We start from the raw sequence: 13799 nt of genomic DNA on the forward strand, positions 1-13799 counted from the left end.
GTGGAAGTCTCCTCTTCCCAACGCTGGAATATGCTCAGAGCAGGGCATGTGCTGCAAGATGGATGTTGGGCCTCCCTGTTCCTGTGCAATCCTTGATTCTCTCTATTAAAACCTGATGGGAGGGTTTGATTTGACATGTTGGGATCTGGCAACAGTGGGATGAGAAAGATGCTCATACTGCCCTAATGTCTCTCTCCTTCTGGGAGAGGAAAGGACCTCTCTTCTCTGCATAGTTTAGGTGCTGGGAGTAAAACCCTTTCCTGTGCTGATCACAGAGCCCATGTCTCTGACAGGGTGGCAGCCAGGCAGACAACTCTGAGTGTGTGCACAATGCTGCTGTTCATCAGTCACACGTTTGGGGATTCTGGAGTGAGGGAATGGGCAGCCATTGCTATTTGGCTATAGAAGGGTTAGGATTTTCTTCCAGTCATTCAAGAACAAAGCAACAAAAAACCCTCCATGTGACAAGAAACATGATAACAAAGGGCAAAAGGCATTTTTTTCAAGTTGTGAACTGGTGGTGGAATTAAACTGTACATCCAAACCTCCTGACTTTGGAAATATTTTGAGGTTGTAATAAGGTTGGTCTCTTCTCCCAGGTAACAAGTGACTGTACAAGAGGAAGTGACCTAAAGTTGTGCCAAGGGAGGTTCAGATTGGACATTAGGAAAGAATTCTTCACAGAAAGGGTAATTGGAATGGAATCCCATATTGGAATGGGCTGCCCAGGGATGTGGTGCAGTCACCATCCTTGGATGTGTTTAAGGAAGGACTGGACATGGACTCAGTGCCATGGTCTTGCTGACACGGTGGTTGGTCATAACAAAACCATAACATGGACTAAGTGGTCTTTTCCTACATAAATAATCCTATGATTCTGTGACTCTGATATGAGGAAAGATTTCTTCACCAACAGGGTTATCAAGCATTGGAACAGAAGTGGCTGGGTTGCCATCCCTGAAAGTATTTAAAAGATGTGCAGATGTGACACTTAGGGACGTGGTTTAGTGGTGGAGTTGGCAGTGCCAGGTTAATGATGCCAGGACCCAATGATCTTAAATGATCTTAAAAATAAAGATGTCTTAAGAGACATCTTAAATGTCTCTTCCAACCTAAGTGATTCCAGGATTCTATGAATTGGTTTGAGCATAAATGTTGTGGCTTCAGTAGGACCATGAGAAGTGTAACAAGTTTGAGCCATTCCTGTTTGATTACCCAGGCTGTCACCTCGCTTTGACAGAACTGATGAGTTAACCAAGAGGAAATCAAACCCTACCCACTCCTGGAGTCCTTGGACCTGCAGAGATAGAGGCCAGAAGTGCCTCTCTAGATGTGCTGCACAGCTCTGCCCTGCTTCTGAGCCATCATACAGCCCAGTGAAAGGAGGAAACATCTGTGTGGTGCAATGCCAGCGCTCCAGCCTCCCTCCTGTCCTGTGTGAGGTTTCAGGCAGCCTATGGAAAATGGTCTGCAGTTCAGCATGGATTTGGGCATCTACAGTTAATCAAAGAAGAAGCCTAATTTTTATTATCTTAAAGCCCTGAACCCTCTGGTTGCTGTTGAGTTAAAAAAAGTCCTGTCTTACCAAAATGGTAATACTTTAAAAAGCAGGTGTTTTATATTTTATTACTTATCAAGATTCTTTATCTGTAGCTACATGTGAAGAGAGACCCATGGAAACAGTACACTTTTGCTAGCACAAGCAGGGAAGAGCTAGAAAGGCAGTACTAAAGCAAAATATAAGGAAAAGTAAGTAAACAGGAGTAAAAGAAGGAAATGGTGATGCTGCAGGTCTCCAGATATTTCTTTTTGCTCTTAGCAATTAAATGGGCAGTGTCTTTTCAAACAGGCTTTCAAAGCATAGTTATACATTAATAAAATGAACTGTAGACCTTCCACTGCTCAAACAGCCAAGTGAGCAGGAGCAGAGCATGGTTTGTGACCTGGGGCAGCAGTTCTCCCACTGGTTCTTCACTCTTTTCCCCAGTTCAGCCTTGGTGCCTATTGAGAAGCACTTCCCAGGCAAAGCCCAGTTCTGTGGCAGGGTGAGAGTGTGCTGGAGACCATCCCAGTTGGCACTTTGGGTGTGGACACCCTTTTCTGGGGGGAGGAGAATTGAAACCCATGGAAATGATGCAGGTTGCCCTGCTTGGCCCGGCACCAGAGATTTGTTCTTGGCTTGTTCTCAGAGCAACTGTAGCCAGGAGGACAAACAGGAAAAGGGCTTGAAGTACAACCAGAATTTGTTAAATCAATGGATAGGGAAAACTGTAAGTGGCTTGCCATTGGGAAATGAAAACAGAATCCACGAGCCCTGAAGATAAGATCCTGAACCTTAAATTTAATTACAATAATGTTATTTTTTTTTTTTTTTTACTGAGGCTAAAAGCAATATACAAACATTATAGGTTTGGCAGCATTGAAGTTTGTGTCTTCCAGATTCAATATCTGCTATCTGGCTTCTGTGCCAGGTTTACTTCTGGTAATTTCATGAGAAAGATAAGTAATTTAGGCAAGAAGACCCAGCTGCCGTAACAAGTTGGAATACTCATTTCGTTCTGTGGTATTTTGAGTTCACTGCACACAGAGTTGAGCTCACAGCCTTTCTTCAGGTTCAGCTGGTGCTGCTTTTTGACCACAGGCCATGTGCTGGCTCTGAAAAAAAGTCTGCTAAAATAAAAAACTGACTGTTGCAGACCTGGAGCATAAAGTCCATCGCTCTGAAAGAGCAAGTAAATGATGCCACTTTGATGACTTCAAATAATTAGTTTGGTTTTCTACTAATCCTAGAGATAATTCTTTATCACTTGTACAGTTGAAAATGGGGCCTGATTCAATTTTACATCTCAGGTCTGCAGCTCAGCAGAAACCCAAGTGATTTTGTTCTTCAATAAATTCTATTAATCAATATTTTCTACCCTGAAAACCAGTGTGTTAATACCCAGAATCTTGTAGTTATTGATGTGTGTATCCAGAGCTAGATTATTTACTTTTCTTTCCCCAAATTCCATTTTTCCCCAATGCTGAGTCAGGATTAAGGAGTGCATGTGCATGCTTATGTAGCTAGTTCTTTTTAATAAACTCGGTGCTAGAGGTCACATTTACAGGCTCAGTTTATATGGTAATCTTTAAAAACAACCAGCCTAAGCACTGGAAAATGAGTATCAGGGGTTAGTCCCATATTAGCAGAGAAATAAGTTTGGTTTATTAATAGGTCTTTTTTAAGTCTCATTTCCATTCTTTTAGGTTTTCCCCCTACATGGGTGCATGCCAGAGGCGTAATGGAGCGAGAGAAGAAACAAGCCCTTTTTCAGTTCACAGAACCCCAATTCTTTATTAATCACAGCTTGCTCACAATGACATACAGGAAAATAGCACTAATGAAGAGTAGAATATGCAGGCAGCAACCTCTAGGGGGGTAGGGACAACTTCAAAACTGCAGCTATTTTGGGGATGATGTGTTAGGTTTGGTGATACTGTACTTGGCACAAGCACCCTGTCTAGTCATTCCTCCTGCTTCAGCCCTCTTAGTCCTAGATGTCTGTCACTAGGTAGGGTTGGCTAACACTGAAGAGTAAAGTCATGATGAATGGAAGTCAGCAGTGTCATAAAAAAAAAGGTAACAACTGGCTCATGGGTTCCAGGTGAAATATTCGGTAGCCTCTTGTACTATTACACATGTAATGTGGTAGCATCAGATAAGTATCATAGATCATGGCACCTACAGATAAAGCCACTTGATGCTATCTATTAGTTGCTCCATCAATAAATTTTCAAGTGGTGAATTAAGCTCACTTTACAATTAGCATTTGTATGGCTGTTTGGCATCATCCAGAATTTGTCACAGCTTGATGGTTACAATGTGCCTTTTAAATTTGTTGATTTCATTCTGTTGAACAGCTGTTGTTGCCTCTCACTTCAAAAAGCAGGAGCAACAAACACTCTACAAGGAGATTCAACCTCAATTGTAGAGCACAGTCCAGAGTCCTGCAGCATAAGTTGCATTTGAAAACCCCTTTTAAGAGCCTTTTGTCTTGGACAGCTGAACGTGAAGTCACAATACCCGTGATCTAGTCACTGTTTCAAGAAAGCTTATTGATGGCAAAGCAGCCTAGGTTATTAGGCAATGACTGGTCTCTAGCACCATAGAACTACTACTGACCTCATGGTGGGTTGGAATGAGAAGTCGCAGGGAATGGAATTAGACATGAGGTGCTTTGAATGAACAGACCCAGCAAATTCAACCGAGTGGAAATAGACAACATCAGAAGCCTGTTACAGGACATGTAAGATTATGAAATAACTTGCATAATGCAATAATTGTATTTTTTAACAAAAATGTAAGTATTTACAAAATAAGATCCAAGTTTTTTAAACATCAAGCAAATCATTCTGCAAAGAGACCGCATTGTTTTTATTTTATTTTTTGTTTCTTTTTTAAAGTTTTTTATTGAGTTCTTGATTTTTACCTTTTTTTTAAACCACGTCATACATTTCCCATACTTATATCTCATGATCCATAATAATATAGGCAGGGGGAGTTTACTAATGGTGGGGATGGGTCACATCCACCATTGCTGTTTTCAGCCAGACAGTTCCACCTGGAGCTCCTTGTTTCTACGGACCTCTGCAGCATGCCTCTCCTGGAAAACATCAAGAAGGGAAAAATCAAACCTTTTTCTCATTCCACCTGCCTAGGGAGACTCATGCTGATAACCTGTTTAGGTCATGCATTGATGCTTGTGCAAAACTTGTTTCACAGCACAACCATCTTTAGAAGAAGCAGCACGGGAGAAGTGCCAGCTGGAAGCATGTTTTGTCCTTACTTTCTACTCCTGCTCTGGAGCTCAGTCTTTTATCTGATATGGCCTTATAATCCTCAGCACTTCATGGAGTTTCATTTAAAAGGGCCACATAGAGAAGTGTTGCTTGCAGCATATAATGTGCCACGTGCTCACATTTACCCTTTGAATTCTTGGATATTAAACTAAATATAGGGAAGGATGAGTGAGGAATTAATTGCCTGCACATTGTATGTTACTTACTCTTCTGCAGCACTTAGGAACTATAATAAAGATCCAAGAACTTAGTTGCCATAAGCCAATCTGAATGTCTCAAACATCTCCTTAATCTGAGCACTGGAGCTACATGTCCTCTTGATTCTTTCTCTGTGTCTGCCAAAGAATACCATCTATTGCACTGATTGAACCTGTACATCAGTCCTTGAAAAATCTGTAACACTGAATGCCTTTTATTTGTTGCTTGGTGTTCCTATTAACTGCAGTATACAGAAGTTACCTCTGCAGTAGCTGCTAGACACCAGTACCTTGGGGCACCCACAGCCCTGTGGAACTTTGGAAGACTTGGAACCAGTTACCTCACTTCTTTTTCTGTATATTAAGGATTCACTTTTGATGTTGGCAAATTATGTCTGTTTTTGATGTTTTGGTGTTGGCAAAATTATATTTTTTAATTACTGGTCAGTGCAAATGTTTCCAAGTGAGTTACTGTCATCTTTCTTCATAAGTCTTTCTTGGGTTTCATGCATATATGCCAACACATTTCTGTGGAAACAGGGTTTAACAGTCTGTTAACATTAACATAGGACAGAGAGATGCGTCAGCTGTCCTTCCCGCTTCCTTTTGGACCTCAAGGACAACCAATTTGTTTTTCCCTTTGTTTTCATAAGGTCTGGGCATGTGCCTGCAAAGGAAACTAAATGCAAAAATGTCAAGCAATATGGCTATAGTTCTTAAGCTCAAGAATTATCCTGTTTACATTTTTACTTGTAACATCATCCTTTGACTCTGTTTCTTTCCTACTCTCAAAGACTTTTGTCTCCATCAAAGATGTAGAGGTGCTTTTGAAGATCTCCTGGAAAACTTCTGAGGGCTGTTTTCTTTAGCCAATTTACTAGTATATTAAAAACTTCAATACTGAGAGAAACAAGTGATCACTCATGCAGAACTAATTATTTTTTTCTTAACATTTTTAAATCTTTATTTGCATGTTTCTCTCCCTTGTGTGGAACATGTTTTTGGAAAAGGGCATACCTCACTCTGCATCTAGGGTTTGTGATTCCCTGTTTCCTCTGGCTGCATCAAAGATCTCCATAGGAAAATTTACTATCTTCCTTGCAAGACTCGTGGAAAGACAGACCTCTTTTGCTGTATATGAAAAGTTTTTTTTCCCATAATTTTTCATCTTTCTCCTCTGGGCAAAAATTAAAACCCATGAGGTTTCCTCTGAACATCAGGGAACACTTTTTCATTGTGAGGTGACTGAGCACTGGCACAGGTTGCCCAGCGTGGAATTGGAGTCTTCATCCTTGGAGACATTAAAAAGCCACCTGGATATGGTCCTGGGCAACTGGTTCTAGGTGGCCCTGCTTGAGCCTGGGCCTGGACCAAATGATCTCCAGAGGGCCCTTCCAACCTCAACTATCCCGTGATTGCGTGACTGTAGCACTTCAGTCCTTTTTCAAAGGGAGTGGGGGTTTAGACAGGTATCCTGGACTTAAAAATAGCTCAAGTGTAGCAACTGAAATAAGGACTATGCACAACATCTCTGCAAACATTGATTCTTCTCTCTAGTCTAAGGTAAGGAGTGATGGTGTGGTTACCTTCTCTTGGAGGCGTTCAATAAGAGCAGCTAAATTAGCTTCACGGTTTTCTTTGATCTGTTCCATTTTCAGTATCAGCTTTTCTTCTGCCATTTTGCTGAAGTTATTGTTCTCCTCCAAAGCTTTTTGAAGCACTTCTCGCTCATGTTCTCTCTTCTCTGCCAGATGTTTCAGCACCTGGGCCTCCTGGGACTGGAAAAAGAGATGCAGCTGAGAGGAAATACTCATGTGGAGCAAAGCATGTTGCCATGTTGCCAGGGAGCACAGTATGTTGCCATAGGGCAAGAGTTCCCTGAGTGTGGAAACTGTGTAAAGTTTGCTTCTCTTTTTTAGAATGGTCACTTTGTGAGTGAACCAGGTTAGCCTCAATAAAACAGTGTTTGGAAGCAGTGGATAAATGTGGGGTACACGCCTGAGGCAGCAGCAGAGAGAGTCCAAGGCACTTCTGTTAACAAGAAATGCTCTTGTGCTGCTGCCCTGGCTGGCCTGGATTACTGCAGTGGTTGCTCAACCCCTGACAGCTGCAGTCTCTCAGTTATAGGCCTTTTATCTTTAGAGATAGGGACCTGGCGTTGAAGAAATGTACAGAGTTAAAAGGGAGATTACTGATGCAGGACAGGTGCAATTTTCACCCAGGTTATACTCTTCTTTCATGAGCTTGAATAGTTAGCAACTGGCTTGGAAGTTTATTGACATGAAAGACAGGTAGCATCAATTCAGACAATGTTTTTTACCCATTGCACTTATATTTAGATTAATCTCACTGATTAGGAAGGGAGAAAAAGTGTTTTATTGCATAGGAAATAACAAAAATTTTTAGTTCAAAGTTTTTATTTTTCAAGGAAGATAAAAACTATGAGTAGGAATTAAACAGATCCAGTCTATGCAGTCTATGCTTAATATTGTGTTCTTCCTTGTTGAATTGTGTCACTTCTCAGAAGCGTAAGGTATGTTATTTATATTACATCAAATTTCTAACAGGAAACCACTAATCCTAGGAAAGAAGCCAAAAGACTTGCAGCATTGGGGCCATTCTCCAGTCAAATCTAGTTGAAATGACAATTATTTGGAAAGGATAAACAACATCATGCACTTTTGGATAAAATAAATAAGAGGCAGCATGAGAAGAAACAGAAAAACAGAGAATGAAATAGGGTGCCAGGAGGCTAAATGCATATTTGAGTGCTGATCCCAAGGCACTGTTGCCATTGTGACCCTTAAAAATGAGTTAGTTTAAGGCCTAAATTAGTTTTAACCATTAATTACAATTAGTGGTAATGAAACATTTTAAATTCTATCATGTGGCTTTAAATGGACTGAAAAAGGCTGCAATTCTTTTGTATGAGGAAGACCCCACTAGGAGAAAACAAATATTTTAATGAAAGCAAGATATGCATAAAGCCAAATGCAGTGACAAGGCAAATTAAGCAGATGCTAGAAAAGGCTGCAAAGGCCAGGCAGAACATCTTGCAGCAAGATGTTGGAGTAAAACACATCTGGCTTGGAAAGGTTGTGATGGCTTGCTTGAGATCATAGGAGAGAGCCACTTCCATCCATCCTTATCACTTATTGCCTTTCATCTCTGGCCTGGAGGCAGGTACAGCCTCATTTCTCAAACTGATCCCTGGAGCACTTGCTGGTAGGAATGATCTCCTGGAAAGGCTGGCACTTCCCAGCGACTCTTCCTGGTTCTTCCCTCCCTTACAGCATATGCTGAACAGAGTAATAGAGCAAACACTTTTCATGTCTTTGCCCCTGTTGTGCCAGATAAAGAATGTTGCAAATGGGAACAAAACCCCTTAGACAGATGAAGCCAAAAGCAGGGCGAGTTTCACTGGTGGAATATAGAAGGATGAGCCAAAGACAAGTGGAGCTGGGTAAAGAAGGAATTTTGTATAGCAATTAAAAAAAATCATAAAAGCCCCATAAATTTAGTAAAAATGTCAACATTTTTAATAATAATATAATAAAAGTATCTTATTTTGAAACAAAATATTTGATTTCAGATACTTAGTATTTAACAGTTCTTAACTGTAGATTATTTTACGACGTAAAAAAGTTATTTAAAAAGATATGATGCAATGTAAAACTGAAATAATGAAATACTTTCATCTCTTTTTCCCACTTGTGGACAAACCTGAGTGGCTCAGTTTGACCAGTGATTATGAAATTATTCTGAATTTTGTTTTTAATTTACTATTCAATGACAATCTCTCGTCTACCTTTGGAAAAGTTATGATCATTACATTTTGTTTGCTGATATGAATTTTGTGAACTCTTTGCTTAAATTATGTAAAAGTAATGGATAATCTGAGAACCCATTTCTCTTCCTGTTGAGAGTTTCAATAGAAAATACACTATTAGACTAATTGTAATGTCCTTTCCCATGAAACATTTCAGAAGAGACTTGTTAATTTGAAAGGCTAACATTTCATGGTGTTTAAATATGCATATATAATGTGTTATAAAATCAGATCTTTTGGATTTGGAAAACAATTTTCAAGGACATAGCCATGCACTAATAAAAAGTAAGATTTGGACTATGCATATAAGAAGCATTTGCTTTCAATGGAGGTTGTGAAATGCCTTTGAGACTTTGAGGCACCTGTCCATTTTTCGAGATTTGTTTTCTTTCATTCAAGCCCTTTGCCTTCTGGAAAGACTTTATCATAAATCCTGGAGAACAGTGGAAAATTAGAGCTTCATATCAAAGTACACACATTTCTGGATGCTGTGCTGGCAGACAGTACATTCAAAAGTAATTTGTCTTCTAATTCATGATAATGAAGAAAATCCTTATACTCTAATTCAGTATTTATTGGATGCAAACTGTGTTGGCACCAGAAAGACACTGCTTGAAAGCTGAAACAGTCCTCAGGAGCTGACTGTAAACCCCTAATGCGATTTTCCTTTTCAATATGTCTTTAATCCCATATTGTAACAAATTTTGAGAGAGGAAAATCACTGGTACCCAGGACTGCTTCAAAATAAAGGAACCCCCCTCCCTGCCACAAAACATCCACAGGGCAGAGTCTCATTTAGACTGATGTCCCTTCTGTAATGGTGGTGTAGCCCAGCTGTCAGTCTGCCTGTTTCCCTGGTGTTCAGACCATTCTGAAATCCCCTTATGAGAATTCTGGAAGGCGGCTGCTATGTGTTTGTACTGGATTGTCAAATGATTTTCTGTTTCCAACCCATTTGGCAGCAGAACTTGGCCACCCTGTCTGTTCAAAGTCTACTGCACATCCAGAAATGGGTAAATGAATGACCATGGATACCCAGGGGAGCTGGGATTAATAGACTCCCTTTGTTGTTTGCCTTGGCTTTTAAATGGCTCTGTTTGGACACACACAGTTCCAGTGATGCAGGATTCCAACATACATAGGAAGTTTTTATTTTGAGTTTATTTTCAATGCTGTTTGAAGTGCTGCAAAGGATATTTTCAAATCTTTGATAGTTCTAACATAGCTGTAAACCTCTTATGGTAAGTGTTTCTTATACAGATGTAGTGAGAAAATGAAAAGAAAACAAAGCTGTAAATGAGATGAAAGATAAAGAGATTAATAAGGAGAGAAAAATATGAAATGATGGAAAATCAAAAAGCAGTATTCAAGGGAGAATATTCAGAAGACTTCTTAAATATAACAGGGCATAAACAATGCAGCTCCAGCTGCAGCATCTAATGTTACATCATAGAATCAAAGAACCATAGACTGTCTTGGATTGGAATGGACCTTAAAGATCATCCAGTTCCAAGTCCCTGCCATAGGCAGGTACATCTTCCACTAGACCAGGTTGTGCAAAGCCCAATCCAACCTGATGTGGGACACTTGGAGGGATGGGGCACCCACAGCTTCTCTGAGCAACCTGTCTCGCTTTCTCACCACCCACACATTAAAGAACTTTCTCCTACCATCTAATCTAAATCTCCCCTCTTTTAGTTTAAAACCATTCTTCCTTGTTCTATCACTGTCTGCACTTGGAAAAAATCACTTTCCCTCCATTTAAAAAGCCCCCTGAAGGTACTGAAAGGCCTCAAAATAATGTGGGAACACCAAAATGTTTATCTGTTAATATTTAAATATGTAAATATGGAGGAATAAAATTATTGGAGAATATTCCTGGTACAGATGGCTTTGCTCCAAGAAACATACTGATATGCTAAAAATGCAGGCAAACTCCTGTGATGTTCATGTCATATTTTTAAGGGACCATGTGCATCTTCATTTTTCAGAGATGAGTGGTGTGAAAGGAAATCCACACCTGTTACCTAGCTGGCCAGAGATAGATGCAGACTACTAAACACTCATGTCATGAGCAAAATTAGTTATGGAAACTGGCTTTAGAGATACAGTGTTTAATTATTACTCACAGGAAGAAGATTCTCCTTATCTGAGCAAGAGGTGCTTTATTTTCTCACATCTATCTATCTATCTATCTATCTATCTATCTATCTATCTATCTATCTATCTATCTATCTATCTATCTATCTTTGTTTGACAGATATAGCCAAATATTGAAGTAATTGATATGGAGAGAAAAGTAATCCTTTATTGCTCTTAAACAAGAAATGGGTTCAGAAAACTGCTTTTAAGCTGGGAATTTCAGCTTGAATGCATTCAACCTCAGACACCAGTACCCCTTGTTACTAGGGTGTCTGAGACACACTACCAGTCATGAGTGCTCCTCTTTTACAATACATTTGTTCACTGATTGGGGTTTTTTTTAACAATATAGTTGTTCAGAAGAAGTGCAATAGCATTGGTATTCTTTAATATACTTCAATATTCAATATACTTTATATATTCTTCAATATTCTTCAATATACTTCAATATTCAATATACAATATATGTGTATCTAAGAGATACTGTTAAGGAAGATTGTGAAGAAAGGAGGAAAGGCTCCTACTGAAATGTAAATGCCAAGGTGAAGCCTGGGTGTGGTGACTTGAAGTACTGATGTTTTCAGGAGAAGGAACTGTGGCTGGGATTTTTCCATGTGAAAACATGGGAATGGATGCAAATTCAACTTATCTCAGAAATACCCACTTGGCAGGAGAGTCAGACAAATGTGATCTGTAACTGGATGAAGCTCTGCTTCTAGTGAAGGTAGTTGATGAACAATTTTGCTTAAATTTAGGTGAGGATCTCTTTTTTAAATTTATTTTTGTACAATCTGCCAAATGACCTTTGGGATGTGGAGTAAAAAAAAAAAAAAAGGTCCATCCATGTTGTGATTCAAGAAAACTCAGTTTCTCTTCCTCAACTGGCACAAAATTGCTGCTCTCGTGGTTGTGACCTGTGAGGGTGAACAAGGCATGTTGGGGGCATGCAAGAGGTGCCACCTGAGCCCTCTGCCTTCATGGTCTGCTGCAGTCTGAGGCCTGGCATTATAATGTTAATGAAGACCAACGTCAAATTGTCTTATGGTTGTTCATTAGTGGCAGAGCCCATGGCAGACTGGGGAGAGAATGTTTGCCAGCACTGCGATGTATGCTCATGGCTCCACGTGCTCTGAGACAGACCCTGGTGCCCAGCACCAAATCCTCTCCTTGCTGGTAGCAAACATCTTCCTACAGCCACACATTCCATAGGCTAATGGGTTTCTTTTTGGATGTGGAACTGCAGTTTCTTGCAGTTTTGTCCATCTTTTGTAAAACTTAGGAGTGAAGCACTGCGTGTAGACTCACCATGGTGTAAATCAAAATGTGACAGGAACATCTGTTTTCAGTGCTGATTACACCTATTGCTGGGACATTTACATAGAAAAATGCTTCATGCTGTATTCCTTCTCCACACAAGCACAGCTGAGGGCCAGCAGCAATAGAAAGGGGGATCGATAAGCGGGAAAGACAGGAGACACATGCCTTGGGCACTGCCTATTCTCATTCCCATCCTTCTCACCTTAAAATTTGGTGGGAAACTGTAACAGAAAGGAGATGGAAGAAGAAAGCTCTACCTTTGACAGGGAAGGTGTGCCCTTCTCCACCTGTCACCTGGAGCGGCAGCTTTGCAGGTGCCATGCAATGTCCAGGGAGGAACATTCATCCCCCAGCTCTGCCGCCTTCCCTGCCTTGGCAAAGCCCCATCAGCCTCCTGTAGAGAGCTGTAAAACACGGGCAGCCAAAGCAGAGATGGATTAAGAGTACCCAGAGCCGCCTCTGGGCTGTGGGGCTGGCTCAAAGGGGCAGAGATTTGGATGCTGAAGCCAGCACTGAGAATGGTCCTGATGCTGGCACAGGTGCCCTGGGCTGGCTGCTTCTGTGGGGAGCACAGCGAGCCCAGCCCAGCCCAGGCTGCACCACAGGCTTGTCTTGTGGCATTCTCTTAAAATGGCATTAAAAACCCATGAAACTGTAAGTCTATATCCAACAGCATGAAAGTTAAAAAAATAAATTACTGTTTTCCTGCATTCTTTGTCACACTAAGCTCTAGGGATAAGCTTGATTCAATTTCATCCCAACACAAAGCCATTAAAAGTATTTGATTATATACAGTTTCTCTCCTATAATCCAAAGTCTAGTAGAAATGCACATCCCTTTAGTGTTTCTTTTTTATGCTAGTAAGTAAATTTAACATAGGCAATAAAAATATATAATTTGACATATGCCCCTTGAAGTCTGTACACCACTAGTAATAACAGCTGAACATTCAAGGCCAATGGGCAAAAATAGATAAATGTTAAATATTCTGTAAGAAAAACTTCTGCTGCATACAATGTCACAGTGCTCTAATTTCTCAGCTGAGGATGATGAAAAGATCTTTCTGATTATCCACCAAGGTATGAAAATATAGCACATATGTTCCAAAAAAAAAAAAAAAAGAAAAAAAAGGATAACAGTGACATGCTGCCAAGATGATTCTATAAATGGAAAGGACAAATCTGTGACTAGCCCTAATGGGCTTTGCTATGTAATGCAAAAAGCAAAAAAAATGCGTCAGGTAGAGAAAAAGGGGGAGAAAAAGAAAGAGGAGTCCTCTAAAAGCTTACAAGGAAATAAACAAGAATGAAAAACTGGAAAAAGCATAAGCAGGAGACTGTAAGTGCATGTATTGCTCTAGATGTTCTCATGAGTTTGAAAATTTATTAATGAACACTGCCTAATTAACAGAGCAGAACCTAATTCCTAAGCTGTATAAAATTCATTAGCAATTTTTCTTTAAAGAAGTCAATTCT

At 40.1% G+C, this 13799-nt stretch overlaps 1 protein-coding gene across 1 annotated transcript in view; it reads right to left on the reverse strand.

Annotated features, from left to right (window-relative positions):
- Window positions 1-3306: 3306 nt before the first annotated feature.
- The window catches only part of STMN2 (stathmin 2), a 38445-nt gene continuing 27952 nt past the window's right edge, over window positions 3307-13799 (reverse strand). The window contains exons 4-5 of the mRNA XM_005517075.3: window positions 6623-6814; window positions 3307-4643 (exon numbers count right to left, since the gene is read on the reverse strand). Of these exons, the coding sequence (XP_005517132.1) occupies window positions 4584-4643; window positions 6623-6814 (252 nt within the window). The 3' untranslated portion in view covers window positions 3307-4583. The remainder of the gene's footprint in view (window positions 4644-6622; window positions 6815-13799) is intronic.

The sequence above is a fragment of the Pseudopodoces humilis genome, chromosome 1 (assembly GCF_049639895.1).
Source record: "Pseudopodoces humilis isolate 2021_Gansu_Grassland_sample_001 chromosome 1, ASM4963989v1, whole genome shotgun sequence".
In the NCBI taxonomy this organism is placed as follows: Eukaryota; Metazoa; Chordata; class Aves; order Passeriformes; family Paridae; genus Pseudopodoces; species Pseudopodoces humilis.